General features: G+C 34.5%; 1 protein-coding gene across 3 annotated transcripts in view; it reads left to right on the forward strand.

Moving 5' to 3' along the window:
* DTL (denticleless E3 ubiquitin protein ligase homolog) overlaps positions 1–25,587 on the forward strand; it is a 46,735-nt gene that overhangs the window by 11,406 nt on the left and 9,742 nt on the right. For all 3 annotated transcript variants that reach the window (XM_031937330.1, XM_031937332.1, XM_031937331.1), the window contains exons 2-13: positions 1,394–1,519; positions 2,412–2,510; positions 3,382–3,443; positions 3,524–3,644; positions 5,508–5,573; positions 6,353–6,465; positions 8,102–8,175; positions 9,949–10,052; positions 10,491–10,595; positions 14,959–15,071; positions 19,950–20,039; positions 23,689–23,824. In XM_031937330.1, coding sequence (XP_031793190.1) covers positions 1,394–1,519; positions 2,412–2,510; positions 3,382–3,443; positions 3,524–3,644; positions 5,508–5,573; positions 6,353–6,465; positions 8,102–8,175; positions 9,949–10,052; positions 10,491–10,595; positions 14,959–15,071; positions 19,950–20,039; positions 23,689–23,824 — 1,209 coding nt within the window. The remainder of the gene's footprint in view (positions 1–1,393; positions 1,520–2,411; positions 2,511–3,381; positions 3,444–3,523; positions 3,645–5,507; positions 5,574–6,352; positions 6,466–8,101; positions 8,176–9,948; positions 10,053–10,490; positions 10,596–14,958; positions 15,072–19,949; positions 20,040–23,688; positions 23,825–25,587) is intronic.

Raw genomic sequence — 25,587 nt, forward strand, 5'->3', positions numbered from 1 at the left:
GTCTTCTATAGTAATATTTGCTTTCTTGAAATAGAAATATACTGTTGTGTATTTTGAATCCTCCCTTATGTTCTGTGGGGCCATGACAATTTTTTAAAGTTTTAAATAAATATATTAAAAAAAAAATAATGGGGGGCAACTAGGTGGTGTAGTAGATAAGAGAGCCCTAATCTGGTCTCAGAACACTTCCTAGTTGTGTAATTATGGGCAAGAAACTTAACCCCAATTGCCTCAGCCAAAAAAAAAAAAATCGGGCACAGTACAGTCTCAAGAGAGCATTTGCTGAGAAGTGGTGGCACTGTTAGACGTGGGAAATCATCTAGGAGAACAAATCTATCAATAAGGGAGGAAAAAGAATAAGGGCATTTCTTTTTCTAAGATAGAAAGGATAGTGGCAGAAGACAAAGAAAGATAGGACTAGTTATTCAAACCAAATGACTTTTTTGTGAAGTGTGTACAATATAAGTTTATGAAAAGTATTGGCTCACAAAAGTGACCTTTATTGTGAAATGTATAAGGATAGTTATCTCTGTTTATAAAAGGTGCAGGCTAATTTGAATAGCCTTTTGTGTGAAGTGTCTTAACCTCTCTATGTATAAAAAGTGTTGAAATATGTTGTTTCTGCATAAAGAGAATGCTACAAGGAGATAATAGATATGTAATACTTATATATTTAGTAGTAGCAATTAACATTAAATAAATTGCCTAGGAATTCAGTTATGATCCCCAAACACTTGGTTCAGAAATAGAACAAACATCTTTAAACAGGGAAAATATAGACTATTTAGCATAGCATTTGCGTAGAGCTTTTTATATGGTAAAAGGTTATTGGGTTTATTTGTTATATATATATATATATTCTCTTTATTTTGGTCCCTATAAAATATAATTATCAGAACACTTAAAAAGGATTTTTAATTGTACATTGATCCTATTACCTTACTTCTATATACAAAGCCATTTATTAAAATTACCTATCCGAAACTAATATTTTGAATCTTATTAATATAATGGAAAAATATGATTGTAATTTCCTCCAGGTATCGATTTCAGGGTCTCACAGTCTATGTATCAGAGATTTTTTTTCTTCTAAATGTTGTAATTCCATTTATTTACTCTATCAAAATGGAAAGCAAATTATTAAAACTCTTAAATAACCAAAAAAAAGAAATATGTTGTTTCTGAAACGAATAGGCAGTGAAATAACTGCTAAATCTGGATTCATAGCACCCCGGCTCAAACATAACAGCTTTATTTTTATCACCTTTATGAACACAGAGAAATCATTTAACTTCTTTGGACCTAAGCTAGGGGGTTGTATTAAATGGCCTCTGAGGACCCTTTCAGCCCTAAATTATAGTCTCTATAAGGAATTTACTTTTTTTTATTTTAGGGTCATCTTCACAGTATCCTCTCCAGTCACTCTTAACTGGTTACCAGTGCAATTATAATGATGATCACATTTCTTATGGAGAGATGGGAGTTCCAGTTCCTCCTTTTGGATGTACCTTTTCCACTGGTAAGGCCTTAGCCACTTTATAAAGGGATAAAATACAGTTTAGGTATGAGTAGTAGTTACTTCTCTCATTCTTATACTATTCTAAGAAGTCTTTTTTTTAATATTCTAAGAAGTCTTTTTTTTAAATTGAAACTTAAGTGACAAGTTTTTTAAAAATTATAAACATATTCTATAAACTAGTTAGCTTTATGTCAGTTCTTTTCTCAGTTTGGAGTGGAACTTTTCTACCTTTTTTTTTTCTTTTTTTTTTTTTTTTAAACAAAAAACAAAGACTAATCAAAAAAAGAAAAGTTAAGAACTACCAATTTCCCAAAGCCCCTGCTCCTTCTTTTGGTATGTTAAGGCTAAAGGCCCCTGGCTGGCTTGGTCTTCCCACCTCCCACCTCCGGAGCTATAGTACTCTGAGAAAGATGAAATACTGTTCTATAGTACCATAAATGTTCTGCTTGATTTCTAGAAGCATGACAAAGTCAAATACTATAATAAAATAAGAAAAAATTCTCTAAAATAATATGTAACTAAGACTACTATACAGTTTGGTTAAAAAAAGAAAAAAACAACTTGATTTTATAGTCCTAAGGGTTGGAAGAGGTTATAGTATTATTTGTAAATCACCATTGATAAGTATGACTTCATTGTTAAGTATGAATACAGATTTTATTGGAAATTTGAATAAATGCAAGGTAATCTTATGGAAATCTAAGGAAACTTTGTCTTCAAATTAATCATTACCTTAACTCCTGACATTTGACTTATGTCAGCTTTCTCAGTTTCAAATAAATTTTCTCTGTAGTTTTTATTTCCTCCTGATGGAATTGTTATATCTGAACACCTTTAGCCTATAAATTTGGTACTGGTGTTCATATTGGTCTTTACCTTTTTTCTTTTTTAGCTCCCAACTTGGATCACATCCTTGCAGTGGCCAATGAAGAAGGCTTTGTGAGACTATATAACACAGAATCTCGCAATTGTAGAAAGAAGTTCTTCCAAGGTAAATCTTCTTGGTCCATAGACTTAAATATAGAAATTTGTGCATCTATGTCCTGACTATGGGGACTATAAAGCACATGAGGACTATCCTCAGGAAGCTCACAATCTACTTGGGAGGGTGGATGAATGAAGTAAGACAAGCATAGAAAAAGCTACATTACAAAGTACAATATAATAAAAATGATGGTAAGAAAAATATTATGAAAGTTTAAAGGAGGAAAAGGAAGACTTATGAAAGATAGGAATTTGAATTGGATTCAAAAGATGTGTAGCGATTGATGGAGGCTAGGACACAGAAAAAAAATGATAGGAGTAAAAGATTAATTTATTGGTTCAGATTAGATTTCAGGATAAGTTAATATGGTGACTGGAAATTGGATGGGGGAAAAAATGAATTTGAGAGATTCTGAACAGAGATAAGATTTTATAAGATTTGATAACTTTGGCCAGACTATATTTGAATGTTGTAGAAGTAGTAGAGATATAAGGTCAGAAAAAGAAATTCGAATTTTAATGTCAGATTTGTTGCAAAAAAAAAAAATTAATTTCTAACTTCAGTATAATGTACATCCTAACTACTCAGAAATAGATCTATTTAATATTTATTTGTACATTCACCATTTATATGGATTACTAGTGGTTATTGCTCTGACTCTTGATCATGTGCTACTTTTTTAAATCATTTATCCTCAGAAAGATTCGATGAGTTTGTCTAGGACAAGGACCCACAGTCAAGATATTACTCATTAAGACACTTAATTGGTGTAGAAGTAGTGATGAAGCAGTGACAGCCAGATGACATTATGTCCTCACCTTGTCTCTAGAACAATTATATTATTATTAGTGACCATTCTTTTCTTTTCTTTGTGCAGAGTGGATGGCTCATTGGAATGCTATCTTTGATCTGGCCTGGGTCCCTGGAGAACACAGACTTGTAAGTGACTTTTCTGCTTAGTACTAAATAAACATTCATAAGCCACTGAATAAAATTCTGTGATTCCTTATTTCTGGAAGGTCACAGCATCGGGAGATCAGACAGCCAAGATTTGGGATGTGAAAGCTGGTGAGCTGATTGGAGTTTGCAAAGGTCATCAATGTAGTCTTAAGTCGGTTTCCTTCTCTAAATTTGAGAAAGGTAAGTGTTTGTAGAACAGTTTGATTTGGAGTCAAGGTATCTTACCTCTGCTATTTGATGATTTGTGTTGCTGAAGGCAACTTTACCTCTGGGTCTCAGTTGTTTTTTATACTATAAAGTACAAATACTAAGGCTGATTTAACCTCAAATAGAGACAGTTTTTTATGTAAACTCATTTTGTGAATTCAACATGAGGAATGGGCAGGCACTGAAGCTGCTCAGACTAGGGTGGGGTGGGGAGCTGCAGACAGGGAAGGGAGAGAAATGTGAATGGGCTAAGGGAGAACTGGTTATACAGGAGACAAATACAGAGAATCTGTGTCCATTCCAATAAACAGTCTGCCTTTTCCTTCTCCTTTTTTTTTTTTTTCTAGTAAGCCATACTTCTCAGGAATTTAAATAGTCCTCTGGACTTAGAGCATTGTTGGTTGAGAAAGAAGTGTGAGGGTTGATAGAGAATTGGCTTCCTAACCCAGACCAACAATCTACATATAGAGTGAACAACAAGGTCTGGATTTGTTCTTCTACTTCCTTTTCCTGGGGCAAGGTCAAATTCCAGCCCTCCTAGTTTGACCCTGCAGTTTGCTATTCAGTCCATACCCAGGTCTCTCTCTAAACAACCGAGGCTCTAGGTTTAGTCCTTGTCATTGTCTTTCTGTCTGCCTGTTTCTCTTTTTTAAAAAAGCCTAGGTAGTGCAGTGGATAGAGCACCAGCCCTGAAGTCAGGAGGACTGAGTTCAAATGTGGCCTCAGATACTTAATACTTCCTGGCTGTGTGACCCCGGGCAAGTCACTTAACCCCAATTGCTTTCCAAAAAAAAAAAAAAAAAAAAAGCCAAATCCAATCAAATGCTTAGTGTGGTAATTAAAAGGCAGAGAAATGGTGCAGGTGCTTTAGGCCTATTCACAGCTTATCAGTGAGTTAACCTTGTTTAGGTAGCTTGAGGTGAAGAGAACACCTTCTGGGTATACCTGCTACATATATAGAGCAATTTTTAAAATTTCATTTTTATGGAAATGGCAGTTACTTTTAAGTACAAATGAGTATTAGTGTCTTCCTATCCCTTCATATTTGTTTTCCTGATACTGATTTTAACATTGATAACCCATCAAGGGGTAAATGCAGTTTTGATTCTTCCACAACTTTTCAGAAGCATAGCTATTTTATAGAATAAAGCATATACTCATATAACAGTTGATTTTGAGTTTCTTTGTTAAAAAAATGATTTAAAAAACCCCTTGATTCGTAAAGCCCTATGAAGAATTGACAAAAGAAGAAAAGCATGTCTACAACATTGTTTCCTTTAAAGTATTTTGTTGACAATTGTTTGTGAGATAGAAAGAACTACTTGCTCAACACTTGTAGATTATTTTCTTGCATTTTCCGAGTGCCAGTTTTGAGGGAAACAAGTATGAATCTATGCATGTTTAATAGAAAGAACACTTGAATCTGAGTTCTGCTATGGAACCCAGATCATAGCATTCAAGGACCTCTTTTGATCTCAGTCCAATACAAAGGTTGAAGAAAATGATTGGTTATTTTCCTTCCAAAAGAGAGTATGATTAAGTGATTTCTTAAGTCCTTTCCAGATAAATTCTTTACAAAGCTATGATTTCTTGGGTAATCAAGAACTGTTATGTTTTGTATTTTATGTATATGTGCATATACATACAAAACAGTTGATCAGCAAGCATTTATTGTTTCCTATGTACTAGGCACTATGCTGTTCATTAGGAAATCATAATAGCCTCTGACTTGCAGTGGCTTACATTTTCAGAGAGACAGACAGACACAAACAGAGAGTGGGTGTATGTATATGTATAATTTCTTGAACAATGACTCATTTACTTTTTTTTTTCCAGCTGTCTTCTGCACAGGTGGAAGAGATGGCAACATTATGGTCTGGGACACTAGATGCAGTAAGAAAGGTAGCAGTTCTGTTTTAACTTTGCCAAAGGGACTCTTTTTAAAAAAAAATCTTATTACTATATCTAAAATGAAATATAGAATGATCTTTTCCCAGTGACCACTAGGGGGAATGTGTGTTCACACAATCATTAAGAGATCCCTATTAATCATTGGGAGCATCACCGTTGAGATTTTTAGATTTCCTTCAGAACTAAGTTTTAAAGGAACTACAGGTTTAAAACATTGTATATATTATGAGATACAACAGATAAATATGTTGATTTTCTTTAATTGCTTATCTTTGTTACAAAGGAGAGTTTGTTAGGTAAGAAACAGAAAGATATAAAAACTAATAATTATCAGAATAAATTAATTTTTAAAAGCAAATTAATAATCAAATGGTGACAAGGGATTTATTTAGCATTATAAATAGGATAAAATGAGTTGCCTTAATTTTAATTTAAATAACTTGTTTTTAAAGATTTGGATTAAATTAAATGCAAGATCAAATTAATTTATAATCCTAATAATTACAGAGCTTTATTAACAAATTTCTGTTATTTTATACCTATGAATGATGTCAGTTGATTCTTTTATGTTCTATTTACTTTTTTTTCCTTAGTACACCAAAACCACTTCACTAAATGTAGTACAGCTATCACTAATTTTACTTCTCTAATCACAAATTGATGAATTTTAAGGGAAGCCCTTTCTATTATGTTTTCATTCTTATTATTATTAAGACTCAACATGAGATCAAATATCACAAATTTAAGTAAAATTTACCAATATCTTTCAGATGGATTTTATAGACAAGTGAATCAGATTAGTGGAGCTCATAACACTTCTGACAAACAAACCCCATTGAAGAACAAGAAAAAGCAAATTTCAAGAGGACTGGCTCCTTCTGTGGTAGGTTCTAAACATTTCTAAATCTTTTTAGATCTTATTTAAGAGATTGTTATCTAGACTTACAATGCTGGTCTGGAATTAATTAGGACTTTATTCAGCTGTCAATGCCATAGATTCAAGGAGACTTGTATTAAGCACCTGCTGTATGGAAGACACTGTGCTAGATATTGTGAATATCAAAAATAAATTGCCCCCAAGGAGCATATATTCTTCTGGGAAGATAACATATACACAGATAAGTAAAAATAAGGTATTTTTAAGGCCAAAGATATAACTAATAAATGGGAAGTCTAGAAGATTTTGTGGAGGCTACATAATAACCTTCATAGTTGAGAATTTGAATGGTGAGAAGGACTCTGAAAGGGAGAGGTAAAGATGTAGTGTGTCCTAGGCATGAAGCACTGTTTGCGGGAATGTACAGAGACAAGAGGTGGAATGGAGAGTGGAATGTATAGTGTATCAAAGGAAGTAATATGAAATAAGAGAATAGAGGTAGAATTGAGCAACTTTGTAGTAGACCTTTAATGCCAGGAATGAGTAGTTTGTATTTCAGAGGCATTTATGAACTAGCAAAAGTTTTGGGAAAGGGGGTTTCATAGTTGGACTAGTGCCTTAGGAAGGTTATTTTTGATGGTGATTTGAGAATGGATTGGAGAGGGGTGATACTGGAGATAAGGAAACCAACTGAGACAGATCATCCATTTAAGAGATAAGGATGAATTGATAGTGTGTTGTTTATTAAGGTATTAATGGTTCCTACTTTCTAGCAACTTACATCTCAAGATTATATATGAGGTATGAATATAAATATGTTTTGAAGAATTGCATATATTTAACCTATATTGAATTATTTGCTGTGTTGGGAAGTGGGGTGAAAGGGAGAAAAAATTGGAACACATGATTTTGCAAAAGTGAATGTTGAAGACTATCTTTGAATGTATTTGGAAAAATAAAATACTATTTAAAAAAATTATATTGTGTGTGTATATATATATATATATATATATATATGGCACCTTCCAGATTTCTTTTTTTTTTTTTTTTTTTCTTTTTTTCTTTTTTTGCTGAGGCAATTGGGGTTAAGTGGCTTGCCCAGGGTCACACAGGTAGGAAATATTAAGTGTATAAGACCAGATTTGAACTCGGGTCCTCCTGATTTCAGGGCTGGTGCTCTATTCACTGTGTCACCTACTGCCCCCAGATTTCTTTCTTTTTAAAAAATGTCATTTTAATCTTTTTTTCTTATTGTTGTTCCTCTTTCATTCTTGAAGATCAAAATGACATCACTATGTTGGAGTCAGATTAAATTGTGTCCCACTGTGGCTGATCAGACTAGTAAGAACTTGAAATGCTCTACCACAGGGTCAGACATAAATACTTCATATAAACATTTGATGTAAATAATATATTAAAAAGAAGAACAATTGCTAGGACATTAGATTTCAAGGCACAAATACCATAGATAGGGTATAGATTAGAAGTCATTTCTGCCAAATTCTGTCTATCAAGTAAAGAAGAAAACAAAGGAATTAGGAAACTGGATAAGGTAAAGATACAGGTAATGAAGTTATTAATGCTTTCAGCATCACAATCAGGAGGAGCTGACTTCTTTTCTTCTTTTCCCTTGTCCTTTTAGGATTTCCAACAGAGTGTAACAGTGGTCCTGTTTCAGGATGAGCATACATTAGTGTCAGCAGGAGCTGTAGATGGGTAAGAATATGTCTTGTACTATCTTTAAACAACTTTGGTGGAATGTGATAGGGAAACAACTTAGTTGCTAGTATGTATCCTCTGATAGGATGAATAACCTAACTGAAACCAGAACACCAGTAAATAATACAATTAGTCCTCTTCTACTTTGAGAACAAGAAAGATAAAATAACTTACATACTTATGAATCCTTTAAGATTTACAAAGTATTTTTCTTATGCCATACCTGTGATGTAGAATGGGAAGTATTTTTATCTCCATTTTATATATGAGGTAATGATCTCATAGAGAGGCCTTGGTTGTACAGCTCTTAAGTATTAAAATTAGGACTGGAATTTAGCCAGATTTTTATGACCCTTAAGACCAGTACTTTTAATTCTATGCTTTAGTAATCTATCCTTATTTTAATTGACAGAGTTCCTAGTGTTTGAGGATTAGACATCTAATCTGTCTCTCTGGGTTTAAGAATTGAATTTCTTTGTGACCTGAAAGAAGAAAACTGATTATTTCAGATTTTTTTTTTTTTTTTACATTTTTTGATTGAGACCCTAACATGAGCTGGCTGCTTTTCCAACCTAACAATAAGGCTTTAGTATCTTTGTAGATATGTATATAGTTCAAGGATCTGTGATTTTGTTGATGTGCATACTCAATCCTCCTTGCAGAAGCTGATCATTTTAATGACTTGGTAAACCATCCTTGTGATTCATCCAGCAGCCTGATGGTGAGCCTCTTTACATGGTTGGGCAGCATCTACAATCTACCACTATTATTTAAGAGTTTTTCCCATTTTGTTAGGAACTTTCAGATCTTAGGGAACCAAGGGTTTCTGCTATGCCTCAGTGGGCCATTAGGTGGGACTAAAGAATCAAAAGTGTTCACAATAATCTTTTTGCCTTTTTCTGGATTGCTAAAAAAATTAATCTGCTTAAATTTGCTGATAAATATTGATATATTACTCTGTTGGGAGGGGGGAAAGGTCAGAAATTGTATTTCACAGATATGTATTTTGGTTCATGTTTCTGAATAAACATTTTGAAAACAGGAGCTGATTTTTTTCTTGTTGTTTTCCCTTATTATCCATAGTAGCTCATACAGAAGTAAAATTTTTTTCAGTCTGTGCAATGTTGACTTTATGCCCTTTAGAAGATGGCATCTTTCTAATGACCAAAGTCTTAGAGAAATTGATTTCATTTATTATGTTTAGTTGACTACTATTTCTTAATCTGTCTTTGTACAGAGCTATTATGTACTAACCCATATACTTTGTTTTCAAAATGTCAGTTTATTTGAAGTGGAAAATTAAGACAATTTATTTCATTTCTTATGTTATTTAAACATTTCAAGAGATATAATCTCAGTAATTTAAATTAAGATCTCATGTATAAAGAAATAGCCTTCCCTATCACTCCATTTATTAGTGAAGGATATATGATGACTATTATAGGCTTGGAAACAATATGCTTTCTGAAAACAATGGGATAAGTATTATCAAGAGCAACCTTCTTCCTTTTCCTTTCCCTTCAAATAAATTGCAAGGTACCTGCTATCGTTGGGTCAGATCACATCTGTTTCCTTTTTGTCAAACAAAGCTTAGCAGTGAGTGATCTGTATAAACTCTCAGTCAACATTTCTCAAAAACAATCCTTCAGTATACCTGGTGGAGGTGCCAGAGGAGTTCTGCCAAAAGTCATCCCTTACTTGTGTGAAAGCAAATTGGAGAGGGCAAGAAATTGCTCTAAAAATCTCCTGCCTCTCTGTCTTTGCTTTCAGAGTGGTCAAAGTATGGGATTTGCGCAAGAATTATACTAACTTTCGACAGGAGCCTGTGGCTTGCAAATTCTTCCCATACCCAGGTAGCAGCACACGAAAATTGGGTAAGTAAGCATTTGCTTGGGCAGCGTGACCTCAAGGCATGGGGAGGGGGGGGGGAGAGAAGGGGAGGAGAGGGTGGTCGAGGGGAGGAGTGGTGTTCAAGTTTGTCTCAGAATGTAAAAAATGAACATATCATATCGTATCAACCACCTTGGTAGTGACATAAATGGAAGCGTTGCCTTTGGGAATTTTTGGTTTTTGCAATATGGGATTTTTATAGTCTTTTTTTGGAGAATACTAATTAATACCCAGAAATTTATGGGATTTGAACATCTTTCTCTTCATGTTAAAGAAAATATTCTCTGTCCTGGAAGAAACAGAAATGGGATCATTATTTTGGTGTGATCTATTCATAGCTGTGATCCATTTTTATCACTAAACTAGTGTCAGTGCTGCCCACTTTTACCAGTGGCCTGCTGATAGAAGTCTTCTTTCTTCAGGGTACTCAAGTTTAATTTTGGACTCTACTGGCTCTACTCTGTTTGCTAACTGCACAGATGATAACATCTATGTGTTCAATATGACAGGATTAAAGACTTCTCCAGGTAAGGCAATGGTGTTATTGAAATGACTGTCAGGATATTGAAAATAATTGAGTGTTTTTGGTCAGTCACCTACTAATTTAACCTTAACAATATACTTAATAGGAATACGAAGAACAGAGTATCTCAAAATATGAAACAGAGAGTTAATAATAGATAACTGTTACCCATCAGAATTCTATTTAACCTGTGTTAGTAACTTAATTTCCATGCACTGGTAGTTACCTTAAGTGATATCCGCCTTAGTCCCTTTGAGGTCTGGGGGATGTTGTTCCTATTATCCATGCTATAAAGAAAAGCATGTACTGGTTTCTCTGTTGAAATTAAGGGATTTTATTTTTCCCCCCCTAATGGGAATGACTCTAGAGACTGGGGTACTGACATCAATTTATGCTTCATAATAGATCCACTTAATTATTATAGGTTTGATTTGGTGTAAAAAAAGAAAAACAAAAATCCATGAAAATTCATATTTACAGACTAAATTAATTTTAGTCCGGGCTTGCCCATTTATGTTTCAAAAGATTTCCCTGAAAATGTGAAGTTTCCCACAAATGTCCAAATATATTTTTAAGATATAATTTAATTATATACCTTTCAAGGAATATTCCAATAAAGCAAGATTGTCTCTACTAACGTGGAACTGACTATAGAACACTACCCTGCAGGGAAATAACTTTGAATTCTTTCACCCAGTCCCTCATGCCATACAATCTTCACTAAAAATAAAATTAAGATAGAGTGATAAACAAGAAACCTTAAAATAGTAAAGAACTTTTAACAGTTATAGCTGAGTTTTTTCAGAAAAGATTCCAGAGACCGAAATTTCTATTGGCTGTTGTTAGGATTTTATTATCAATAGTAGAATCAAGACTAAAACTTTTAGATGGCCTGGATTTAAATCTGATGTTCAAATACAAATAGGATTGAAAGAGATTTTTCAGAATCTCCTCCCTGCCTTCCTCCCCCCCTTAAATTATATTGGTCTTTTTTTTTTTTTTTTTTACAGAAAATGCATGTGACTTATTGGTATTATACATTATGATCTATATGATAATAAAATGGCCTAGAAAGCTCATTTAGCATCTTCCACCCTATTTTGCACCCTAGCTTTAGGTTTGCTCTGATATTTCATTTAGACTTTTCTAGTTTCTTAAAATAATTTGAGTATTTATGATCTACTTAAATGAGAAAATGAAATTCCTTAGGAGGCCTAAATGATGCTGAAACATTAGATTATTTATTCAAAAATTCCTTGGGCTTAATAAGTACAGTGCAACTGTTCTGCTACCATGGAGCATATAGAGATGAATAATATATGGTTTTTGATCTTTGTTTTATGAGTCTTTTTTTTTTTTTTTAATGGCTTTTGATCTTAAGGATCTTCTAGTCTATTAGAAAGATATCATTTGTTACCTTATGCTATGGTCACATGTGTACATATTTTTAATGTATATTCCTAACTGAAAGGGTCAGAGAAAGCTGTGAAGAGGAGATAGCATTGAAACTACCCCCTCAAGGAGATAAATTGTTTTTAAACAAGAGGAGATGGAAGGAGGGGTATAGAACAAGTGAGGTAGAAGAAATGAAACAGAAACAAGAAATAATAGTGTGAGAAACACTTAGTATGTCTATTTTGGCTAATGTGAAAAAGGAGTAAGGGAAGCCAAAGTCAACATCGTGGAAGACTTTGAATGCCATGCTAGAGACTTTGGAGTTTATTCAGTAGTAAGCATACTTTGAGAACGTTTCCCTGGCTACAGTGTAAAAAGTGGATTGAGGAGGGAAGAATAAAGATGAAGAAGATTTTTTAATGTTCTGTTCCCAAAAAAGTAATGAGAACCTGAACTAGGATTTTAAGTCATGATTTTCAGTTATTTAAGAAATGAATATAGGATTGTCCACAGAGAACGGTTATTAAGAGTAACTGGTGAAAACTACAGAACAGATTTAGATTTGATATAAGGAAACATTTCATCAAAAATAGGGCTTTCCAAAAATGAATTGAGCTTTTTGACGAGATTATAATAAGTTTTCTATCACAAAGAAGTCTTCAAGTGGGAACCAGATAATTGCTTGTCAGAGATATTAAAAGGAAGAAGAATGAAAGAAATATGGATTGGATTATATCTCTAATTTCTATAAATCTCTGACTTAGTGATTGATTAGATATGAAGGGTGAAGAGAGAAAAGTAGTCCAAAATGATTTTAGCTTTGAACAATAAAAGTATGTTAGCATTAGTAATAGAGATAGAAGAATCCAAAAGATGGTGGCAGAGTTTGGGTGGGCTTTTTGCTTTATTTTGTTTGGAGAAAGACAAATTCTAATGGCTAGGTTGAGTTTCAGGTACTGATAGATCATCCAGGGAACAGAACTCAGCAGACAGTTGAGTCCTGAGGCTTGGAGAAAAAAATTTTAAAGATGCAAATTTGTGACATATATATGATGATAGTTGAAATTATGAAAATGGATGAGCTTGCTTAGAGAATGCATGTAGAGAAAAAGGACTTACAGAACTCTGGAATATATCTACATTTTAGGGGGCAGAAGAGCTAGAAGGGAAAGTGTCCACTTAAAAAGAGAGAGTAGAAATAGAGAAATAGAGATGGAAAGTTAAAGGAAATGATAGTAGTGAATTCATGGGATTTGGTAGAGGGGGGAAATGTGAAAAGTTCAGCCTCCATTGAAAATGGTTTCAAAGCAAAATAAATGATGTCTTTAGGGGACAGTCAGGTTTTGACATGAATGAGATAATAGAAAGAAATTCTGATAAATCTTATCAGTTGGAATTTTTTTCTTTGAAATATCTATGAATCCTTCAGGGCATATCCTAAGTTCAGTATATATTGAGCATTATCACTTTATCCATAGTACTGTATATTATTAGCTTGTTGATAATGATAGCCCTGAAAGCAGTATGAAAGCACAAATAAGCAAAGAAAAATTAAATTTAGCCCATCAGAGTGACCACATGTGACCACAACAAATTTACTATGAACCAGCAGAGGGCAGTAAACACTTTGTTTTTGCTAGAAAGTCCACTAGTTTGACAAGTTACCTTTTTAGGATGGAAGGTGAGGAAGAATATAACAATTCCAATTTTAAGTCTATATTCAGAGCAAAGGAATCCGCTTTTCTGGGATGGTTGTGTGTGTAAAATCTCCCTGCATTTATATCCTGCTTAATTTTCATCTAGAAAAATTGAAAGTATAAGATTAAGCTTTATTCTGCCTAAAAAAGTATCTTAGTTTTTTCAAGTAGATTCTCTTTTAATAAATGGAAGAATTTTTTAATAGTTAATTTGATATCAGTAACTTGTGATATAGCTTCCTAGAGTACTTCCCCTCAAGTATATTGTGCTAAACTTAAATAATATGAACAACTTGGAAAGTTTATTATCTGAAGACTAGGCCTAACTTTGTTTTATTGTTATGAATATGACTATATTATTTTATACTTTCCTGCTGCTACACCCAAATTACCACAGACATTTCTGGCATATGAGCTATGTAAAGGAGTTGCTCAGATCAAAAATGCATGTCAGATGAGATTAACCATAACAAGAATTCAAATGATATTTTTTTACTAAAAAGCAATGAAGATGTCTGATTTTGTCATTAAAAAAAGAACTGCTTTCTTGTTTATTTTGCATCGATTGTAGTTTTCTTTTCTATATCCTGCTCATAAAGGTACCCAAACTAAGATCATTACAATGCCTGTTTCTCTGATCAGCCTCAGAACACATAGGTAACATAACAAAGAGAGTTCCCATAATCCAGCCTTCTTTGCTGTGTGACCCTGGGAAATCACTTCACCCTGTTTGCCTCAGTTTCCTCCTTGGAAAAGTGAAATGGAGAAGGAAAGGGCAAACCACTCCTAGTAAATTTGCCAAGAAAACCCTTATTTGGAGGTCACAAAGAATTGGACGCAATTGAACAATAATAAACATGATCAGCTTGAATTTATTTGCACAGAATTTTTTGGTAATATCACTATATTCACATTCCCTCCTATTTGGTACATACTGCCTTTTTTCTTTTTGGTATTAAAATGAATATTTTTCACAGATATCTCATTTGTTCCTCATAACAATCCTATGAGATAGGTACTATTATTATCCCCTTTTAATACTTGGAAGAGACTGAAGCAAACAGTGGTTGTGATTAGCCCAAGGTTACAAAGATAACTATTTGAAGTGGAATTTGAACTGCAGTCTCAATGATGCCAAACTTAGGATTCGGTCTACTGTCCTAATAGCTACTTGGAGGCAAGGAGAGGGACATGCTGTAGAAAATGTTAATTCATCTTTAGTTGAACCCTGGGAATAACAGGAGGTAGCACTTTGTTTTCTTCTTCCTTTGGCAGTGGCCGTCCTCAGTGGGCACCAAAATTCAACCTTTTATGTCAAATCCAGCATTAGCCCAGATGATCAATTTCTGATCAGTGGCTCAAGTGATGAGTCTGCCTACATATGGAAGGTGAGTGACCAAATTTCCCTGCAAATGTGACACAAATACTTTTGCCAGCTTCTTAATTTACTAAAGATGTTGAGGGTTCCGGTAGTGAACCTACAGTGTTAGTAGTATTTCCCAGCCAAGTATTGATCAAAGCCTGCTTCTTGCCCTAGGCAGTAGGCACGTCCATATTGGTTGTTAAAAACTAGGGTATGTTTTTCAAAAAAATGTCCTTTCCCAAACTATGATCACGTTGCTCAGAAATTTAGTAGTTCAGGAGCATGGCTAGAATGTTGATTATTTACTCCTCTTCAGTTATCTCCTGTGCCTTTTATATTGAACTATTAATCTCTTAACCATGTCTGGGATTTCTGGTAATAATCTTTCCTTCTACTCACTAGTAACTTTGTTTCCCCTCAGTGAGCATTAGAAATTTTTTGTAAGTCCCAGACTCTTTCAGTCTTATCACTATACTTAATTACCTTAATGAAATATCATGATTTGTTTGATTTTAAAAAATTAAACACCGACTAAGTTTAATTTCTTGAGTGCAAGCTTTTTGGCACGTGAGAATTTTGCCACCATTTGGAACTCTGGAAAAAGTATGAATGTCAAGTTAGAAGTTTGCTGGTTATTAAGGGGTGTCTGGGGAAAGGCAAAATGAGACTAAAGGGTAAGAACTGGTTACAGCAGTACTTTGGGAACTCAAGAATAGGGAAATGCCAATAGGCTTTTTAAAACCAAAAAGTTAAGTACATTATGAGGTTTCTACCCCATTCCCCAAGTATTTAAAAAAAAAAAAATTAGTGAAAAATAAGTTATCTAAGCAGTGGTAAAAGGTGACAGGGTCTAAATCTCATCTTCAAAACCTCTCTTGTGTCTCATAAATCCAAATTCCAACAAGTTGGTCTCCTTCACAGGATACAGTTGGAATTGCCTTAGAGCTTCCTATAGGGGACAGGAGCTGAAAAAGTTAAGACCTCAGCTGAATCTAATCCTCTGATTAATTTCATTTGCTGGTGTGGGGAACAGGGGTAGTCATCATCAACAGATGGTCATTTGTATGTATCTGTACTTGTGAAAAACAAGTTTTTTAAAAGCCCGTAACAGTATTCTAAGTGTCCACAAGATGATAGTAATGCTTCACGTTCTATTCTCGGTGTTGGTTTAACTAAATTGTGTATTGTATGTTCTTAATTGAAAGGTAGAAAGGTAAAATCTCTGAATTTTTTCCTTGATAAATTGTTTTTTACCTATGTAATTATTTTTTTCTTTCACCTAGATAAAGGAAATTCTCTAATCTTTGAGTTCAGTGTTTCCATAGCATAATGCTTTTCTCAGGGAAATTTTTATCAGCTGTGTGTTAAATATATAGCCTTTGCTTCAGAACTCTCCCTTTACCCCATCACTACTTTCTAAAATACGTTTGGTTTTGTATCCTGAGATTTGACATCATGTTCTTGACAATGTCAACTGATTGTCATGTTGATAAGTAAATATTAAGTGACTAGTTTTGTTTGTTTGTTTTAAGATTTGTATTTCTAACTCAAGGTTAGACTCTCTCATCTTATCCTTTTTTTTTCCTCCTTCATTTTTCCTTTACTGTCTTATCTACATTCCTTCTCCCACTTCAGTTTGCCTTATACTGTCTCCCAACTCCACTCAGGGCTTTATTTCTGTTATAATTTTTCACAGACATTTCTTAGTAATTTTTGAAAAGTTTATCTTGTACCCATCCTATGTATACCAAAAGTCTTTTTTTCCCCTCTGTAGATGTTCAGGGACTTCTTTTCCTCCTTTACAAGAATAATGATAAAATTATTTGATTAGATTTCTTGTAACCCATTTTCAGGCCATTGCACATGTGTGACCTGTTCTGATTTTCATGGCTGGGTCTCATGTCAGTGTTGATTGACATGGTTTGGGTGATAGACTTTCCCGCCGGTCCACACATAATTCAATGTGCAGCCTCTGATATTTGAGACTTTGGCAAGGTTGCCGTTTCTAAAATTGAACCTGCCTCATTGGATGGTTCATTTTCTCTTATCCATTGTGAAAAAAAAGAAAGACATTTTTAAGGCCAAAACAGTCTCAGTGTAAATGAATATGCAGAGCATTCAAGTTGTCACCCTGTTTGAATGGTCAAAAAACGACATTCTCATATGTTTTCAGTGCCCTCAGTAAGACTCAGAGGATATATAGAAGCAAGTGAAAAGTTTTAAATCCTAGGAGCTAAATTGAACTCTTTAACCCTTTAGTTGTTTTGTTTAAAAAAAAAAAAAAAACAATAGCAAAGGGGCAGCTAGATGGTGCAGTGGATAGAGCACCAGCCCTTGAAGTCAGGAGGACCTGAATTCAAATATGGCCTCAGACACTTAACACTTTCTAGCTATGTGACCCTGGCTAAGTCATTTAACCCTAATTGCCTCAGCAAAAAAAAAAAAAAAAGAAAGAAAAAAAAACATAGCAAAAGAAAACATACAATTTAAGTAGAAAGTGTCTATAATAACACTCTGGTCCAGGCTTATATTTTTGTTTTGTGTTTAATGTGAGGGTTTTAGTGATGGTTTTTACTATTTTTTTCTACTCCTTTCTGATGAGGCCATTTAATAGTATAAAAGTGGCTATAAATAATTTTGGTACAATCACTGACTGGTGAAACATTGAGCCTGACACTTTAGGAAGTGTAAATGATCTCATGGCAGGAATAAAGATTAGTCTTGTTTCCAACTGGTTAGAGTAAGGAGATTCTGTAGGGAAAGATACTGATCTTATTGCATCCTCAAGTGTGAAAAAACGATTTGATGAGGGTTACAGATGAGAATCAGAGTAAGCTACTTCTGGAGTCAGCTGTGGAGCTTCAGGGGTTTGAAATTTTGAATTCCTTACGTCTTGTATGGCTGTTACTATGTTTGGGTTAATCAGAAGTGATGGGGGTGTGTGTGGTGTGAGGGGGCTTTGTGTTTCCTTCTAACATCTTGCATGTCCCCAAAATAGATAAGAATAAACTTGTACCTTGGACATCAAAATGCTTCTCCTTTCAATTTGGAAGCATAGTATAAAACAGTAATTATGCAATTAAGTGTAAGTACAATAACGCAGTTAAAAAAATAGTAGCCTATGTTTTCATAAGAGAAAGTTGACTCTCGAGTCAAATGGTTCCCAATCCTGTGATCTAATGTTAAAACATCTATAGTGATGGGTCATTTGTTGCTCAAGACTATTAATATAAATATAAAAAGCTTTTTTTTTCTTCCAAACTCAGTTGATCCAGAGCTCTAAGTTGTTAAAAAATAGTTTGATTTGGTTTTGAATTGCCTTCTTTAAAAATGAATTTTATCCTTCTCTTGATCATCCTTCTCTTACTCATGAATTTAATATAGACTTGATCCCTAAAGAAATACTATTTTACTAAAGTATTTATCTAGACATTTTAAACAAACTATCTGCAAGGATTGGTATTGTTTCCATAGCATTTCAGTCTTTGTCAGGGAGAGTGGTTTTATGGATAACACTCATTGAAAAAGCTCACTTTAATTGTAACAGATCATTAGGTAATCTACTAAGACAATGGATTCTATTCTTTTACTTTTTGATTCATTGAGTAATGTGCTGTACATATGGAGAGGAGTAAAATTCATTAAAAATCACTAAGTTCCCCCCCAAAATTGAATTGGATAATCTTTCAGATCAGTATGTTGTGGATCTCTTTGCAAGCTGAAAAGATCTGCTAGGTTCACTTAATCATCATGACAAATATCCCTTTCATTTATTTATTTAGTTGCTTGGAAAGGTAAGAAGCTCAGCCTCTATTCCTGTGTCTCCTACAAACTTTCTTCCTAGTCATTCTCTTAATTCATATGCTAATAATAGTGACATTTATTTAATTGCTTAGGAAGGTAAGATAGTCTCTATTCCTGTCTCCTACCAACTTTCTTCCTAGTCATTCTCTAAATTCATGTGCTAATAATAATGACATAAAATTGTTTATACTTTTTCCTCCTGATTAATTCTTATGGCCTGTGATTAAGAAACAATTGACAGCTATTGTATGAGTCAATTAAAAGAAGCTATCAAAAGAATATCACTAATAACATTCAGTGAAGGAAAGTGAATTTCTTAGTCATTTCTTAGTCCTACATGACCCACCTTTAAAAATCACACTGAAAATTACAAAGATGATGATACATCCTTGAATGTATTAAAATTTAAATGACAAAATTAGGTAGAATGGGTTTTACTGAAGACATTTCTACTTGGCTAAAAGGAGTTCAGGATCATCCCACCATGAAATTCTTAGCTTCTACTTCATAGGATTAAATAAACTTATTTTGAACATAATAAAAATCATCAAGTTGGTGTATCCTGAGATGGAGGTATGTTTTGAGCACCTTCAACATTCAGTCAATTTTTTGATCCTGAAAATAATTGAAATAGGATAATTGGGCTATACAACATGGAGACCAGATTGACCTTCTGAATTTTCCCACTAAACAGTTCAATTCTGACCAACCTGGAAAGTTCACTACCTAAGCAAGCTAATCCTGTTCCTGAACTTTACTGAAAGTGTGGAGTGTGTGATATCCATTCTGGAAGGATTGGTTTTATGTGAAATAAGGTTATGGGCTCAAACCATATATTCAGTCCAGATTAAGAAGATAAATAGCTAGTTTCAATATAATAAGTATTTTTTCCCCCTTGAAGCATTATTACTAGGAGGTTATTGGATAGTCAACCTATAGATAGATTGGATAGTCAACCTGTGTATTTTTATCTAATATTATGCAAGGAGAAAATTGGATGTTTCAAAGTCTTTAACACTGTATAGCTTCAGACTTTTAGAAGATAAAACCTAAATTATTGCTATATTAACTTTGTTTTCTATTTTTGTGGGGAGAATAGATCTCTGAACCTTGGTGTCCTCCAACTTTGCTCCTGGGTCATTCTCAAGAGGTCACATCTGTGTGCTGGTGTCCAACTGATTTTACTAAGGTTTGTAACTATAACTGTATTTTTTGAGTATTGGCTTAATAATTTTTTAAATTTAGTTTCAGTGTCTCAGCATGAAATAAATCATTCAGAAGCCTGGATTGGAATTGTTCACACAGATTCTAATTTTGCCTACTATTAGAGAAAACTTATCATAAAGCTGTGAGCATCATTGAATTCCAAGTCTCTTTAGCTCCTCTACTTAAGTAAAAATGCCCTAAAAATTATGTGTTGGATCTTTCTGAAAAGAGCAAAATTTACCAACCGCTTCTAGAAGTTGTTTCTTCATTTCGCCAAAAGTATCTTTTAAGGAGTGATGTTCTTCAGACAGAAGCTCTCATTTCCTTTCTCCATTTTTCTTCCCTTTTAAGATACTTTTTGAATTCTTCCAAGGGAACCTTATGAGATGGAGACCTACTTATATCACCCTTTGAAGCTTCATCTGAAAATCTTTCACTTTTAGTGTCCTCAGGGTTTGAGGTCTGTTTTTCTCTGACTCCATAAAAGCTATCTGTGGCCAGAGCTTTTTTTTTTTTTTTTGCTAATTTTTAAAGGTTGAGGTCTATTTTTAAGGCAAAGGGGAGATTGTCCCAAGCTTTCTCTACAAGCTATGCAACTTCCTTCTTGTGCTGGGTGGCCAGCACCCATTTATTAAGCTGGGGTTTAGGGGCTCACTATTTGCCTTCTGTAGTTGGGTTGGAGTTGTCATAGCTAGTCTGCTGATCCATTGGCTTCTGCACCAGGACAGAGTAACCAGCACTGTTATGTTTTGTTTCTGAGCCTCCCATTAGATTTCCCCAGGGCACAAAAGCCTCTCTGCTCTGGGTCTCACTGCATTGCACCTGCACTAGGCCGCATCCCCCCACATTGAGACAGATTTTTCTTGAAATTCTTCTAAAATATCTTCTGCTGGAAAATTGTTACACTCCAAATATTTGTGGGTTCTGTCGCTCTTAAAACCTGTTTAGAGGCTTACTCTGAGAGAAGCCAGGAAGGACTCAAAGACTTCTCTTCTCCCCACCATCTGGGCTCTGCTCCCCTTACCAATCACTTCTTTTATCAAACTGCATTGTGCTGCTAATCACACTGAAACAAAAAAGAAATATTATAAAAAACTAATAGGGAACTAATAATCTTGTACTAGGCACTAGTCAGACATACATCTGTAGTCTTATGTTTGATTATGGGCACCATATTTTTAATAGGTGACAAAGTATAGCATATGTGGAGAAAAGTGACCAGGATGGTGAGGGTCCTGGAAATAAGCCATTTATGAGAACAGTTGAAACAACTGGAAAGATGTAGCCAGAGGAATAATAACCCACATCTTTATCATTCTTTTTGGTTATAAAGAGCATTATCTACAGTATCTCAGTGACTTTTAAGTAGTATATTATACTTATTTTATAGCTGGAACTAAATAAATTGATTTGCCCATTATCATGTAAGGTGATAATAGGACTTGGACTGAAACCAAGATATTCTGTGGACTAAAGTCTACTAGATTAGATAAAATTCTTTCTAACATGAAGTGTTTATATCCTCCTGAAATAATTCTTAATGCAAAGTCATTAGTTTAAGGGTAAATTATTTTTCTACTCAACTAAATTTAATTATCCTTAAGAGTCCTTAAAATTTGGGTTGTTTGTAAGCACTGAAAGACTTAAATATAGTATAACTATCTGCCCATCCACAGCTAACACTTCTACCTGAAGTGTTACCTGAAAAGTAACCACTTTTCAGACGTCTCCCCAAAAGTACTTCATCCTAACCCTAGAATGAATAGAATTAAGACTACTGGGATTCCAGGCATTTTTTCCATACCAGTTATAATGTCCTAGAGTCCTGGTAGGGAAAGGAAAAAGCTAACCTTTTCTTAGGGGCCAGAGCTTGGGAGGATATGTGAGATTTTTTCCCCCCTTCAGTTACTGAATTAGAGAAATTGTATAAACAAATACTCAAGAGCAGCTTTGGCATTGATGGCCAATTGCCATAAGTTCTTCCAGGCCAAACTTTATTTGCCATAAAAGGCTTGGGCACTGGAATGGTCAGATATTTTTAAAGGGGCAAAGGTTATTTTTAACTTCCTTAAGTTTAGGGAGGCAGATGTTTTCTTATTTGTTTTTCTACCTTTTGGAAGACAGACCTCAAGGGAATCTCCCTTTGCTCCTTTCTCCTGTTCGTCGTATTCTACCAGTCCTGAGCTCTGCTAATAAGTAAGCATTGGAGAAGTGGATGGGAGGCAGAAAAAAACTAGCTGCAAATATATTGAACTGACTTCAAAAGATCTGTTGTTTTCTTGGTGTAGGCATTTCCTTTATGTACAGATTTCAAGTCTCTTACAGCGTAGGAGGTTATTGATGGATACTATGGCCAAAAAATGTTCATCACCTTCTACCCAACCTCCAGGTCCAGGTTCAGTGTGTTGCTAATGCTTTTATATGCTGTCACTTTTGCAACCTGGAAGGGTTTACCAGAACTTGTGCTACACTGTCATAATCTCCAAGAACCCAGGGCTACTTCCATTCCATGAGGTATCAGTGTAGAACTTGAGAAGCAGGAAGATGTGATGAGTGTTGAAGGAAAAATATTTCCAAAGAAACTATAGAATAAACTGGAGTCTTAAGATTCATATTTATACAAAAGGTGTTAAAAACTTCTTGGAACACTGATACTAATATGCCTCATGCTATGACTTACACAAGTGAATTGTAACTTAAAAGATTTAGATTAAATTGCAGGAAGAATTTTTTGAACTTTAAACAGAATGAATGAGTGAATGCAGTACATCCAGAATAGAATATTATAATTTAATAATAAAGTCTTAAAGAACTAGGGAAGAGAAATCTTAGGGGAGAAATGGTCTGTAAATATTTCATAGATTACCCAATGGAGAAGAATCAGTTATTCTTGCTTCTAAGGCAAAACTAGAAGCAAATGGGAAAAATTGTAGGTGAGGCAGATTTCTACTTGATATTAAAAAAAAAAAAAAAAAAAAACTTTTGGACACTTAAAACTATCCTAAGTGATATGAACTGTCTCAAGAAGTAGATGCCTCCCTAGTAGATGTCTTTAAATAGAGGTTGGATAGCTACTCCTTGGAAATAGCTTAAAAGATTCTCCTTTTCAGACATGGATTATAAACCTAGATGGCCTCTAAGATCTTTTCTAATCTTGAGACAAAATGTGTCTTCCCTTTTCTAAATCAAAAGAAGAGCTTATTTTCATCTATTTCATCAAGTGGGTTAAGGAATAAACCCACTTGAAAACAGGGAATTGGATCTTAAAACCATTTAAGGGCAAGAGATTTTTAATCAAGCAAAATAACTACAATAATGAGTTAATTTTAAAGTTCTAGCTTGCTTTGTCTTGTTACAAATCTCTTACTCAATTGCAAGACACGGTATGATGGTCTCTAAAAGAGACCACACGTGCTATAGTGATTAGAGTGCTATAAGGCCTTAGTCAAATCCTGCCCTTTGCCAGTTACTAGCTGTGATTACTTGACTTTGAGTCTTATTTTGTCTGCAGACTGGGGTTAATAATAATACTTGTATATACTATGCAGGATTGTTATGAGACTCCAATGAGATAAAGTATGTAAAGCTTTGTAAACTTTAAAGCCTATGTAAATGTTGCCTTTCCCTCCCAGATTGCTACATGTTCTGATGATAATACCATGAAGGTTTGGCGTTTGAAGCGTGGCTTGGAAGAAAAACCAGCACTAGACAAACATGCTTTAGTGGGTTGGGCATATCAGAAGAAATTGGATGAGAGAACTGACTTAGGTAAGTATTCCATTCACTTCATAATTTGTTTAGTGGTTTGAGTAGGGGAGATTTGCTTATCTGTTCTTATAGGTAGTTTCATACCAAATTTCATAATTTTCCACATATGAATGAAGGAGAGAATTATCATCTTCCCAGCATAAAAATATTTAGTGAGTTACCGTTCATGTACTGAGTGCTGTACTATATATATCATGAAGATCTAGGGTTTTAAGATTCCCTGTCCCAGAAATTACAGTCTCTGGGAGACATATGTGTTATCTTTACTTTAGACAACTGCATTTATAAGAGTGAACATTAAGAAGGTGGTTTTTAAAAAGGATCATAAAAGTAGTGTCAAGTGCTAGCATTAGGAAAAGAATGAACTCATATTTTGATAAGGAAAGACAAAAGACAGTATCCTTAGGGTACAGAGGCAAAGCAGTTGGTCATGCTTCTTTGGTGCCATTAATGCACTGGTAACTCCGCAACTTTGTGGTGTTTAACCATTTGGAATCACCAAGGCCTTTGGGGCCAAGAACCTTCAGTAGCTGTAAGTGCTGAGGGGGGCAGCAGAGGCAAGGAGCAGGTTTTTGTGGACGCTCTCGGGCAGTAACTGTGAGGGCTGGGCCAGAAGCAGAGTTAGTGTGGGGTGGAGGCGGTGTTGGAAGCAAAGCCAGTGCTTTTGGGGCTCTGGGCTAACTCCTCCCCCCCTCTCTATCCATCTTCTGTCTCTCCTATAGGAGGCCTTATTACTTCCTTCACAAAGCTTTACATAATTGCAAAGGTTTTTCAAAAGGTAAAAAAGTGAAATAGGAGGGGGTATAATAGGTGCACACTCATTTTCTGATTTAAGGGAATGAGAATTCACTCAAAAGTATGTCAGTTGTAAGTTGAGCCAATTAGGACTTAAACCCCAAACTTTTCATTCCCAACAGGTTTCTTAGCATTGTGTGGAGTTTGTGCATCATCACTTTCTAAATGACATTTAATGATTTGTAGGATTTGAGCTTGAAGGGACCTTTTTAAATAATATAGTCCAGCTCTCCTTTTAAAGCCGAGAAAAAAGAGGTAAAGGAATTGCCCATAGTCACATAATACATAATAGAGCTAATATTTGAATGTGGGTTTTCTAACTCCAAATACAATCACTTTCCATTACAATGTCTTGTCTTTATATACTTTTAACCACAGTTTTGCTATGCTGTCCAGGCATTATTTATTAGTAAGAATTTATCTAAGACCTGAATTCAAATCCTATCTTTTTTCTTTACTATCTCCAGGCAAATCACTTAATTTCCCCACATCTTACCTTTCTTATGTGTAAAATGATGGGGTTGGACTAGATATCCTCTGAGGTCCCTTCTTACCCTGAATCTAATATCTAATAATCTGGGCTTCAAATTGTTTACTAGAGGGTTAAGAATAAAATATGCTTACTAATATGTTTATATGATTTTGTATATACTTTCTATTTACTTATCTTAGTGTATAGATTAGCATATGTAGAATGAAAATTTTTTGTGGGGAAAAGATAAGTGTCACATCTTTAGATCCCCAAAACCTAGCACAGTGCTTAGCACATGTTAAACATTTAATAAATGTTTGTTGAAGTGAATCTGACCCCTTTATAAAGACATAGTAGAATTATTTCCTTGTAAAAAGTGAGTTCTCTTAACATCTTTTAATGGAGAACTGTCATTCAGGAAGTCTACAAAATAGTTGTTCACTCTATGCCATTTGTTCTCCCAGTTCCAGAGAACGGCTTAACAAGGGTTGGTGAA

Source organism: Sarcophilus harrisii, chromosome 4, assembly GCF_902635505.1.
Source record: "Sarcophilus harrisii chromosome 4, mSarHar1.11, whole genome shotgun sequence".
In the NCBI taxonomy this organism is placed as follows: domain Eukaryota; kingdom Metazoa; phylum Chordata; class Mammalia; order Dasyuromorphia; family Dasyuridae; genus Sarcophilus; species Sarcophilus harrisii.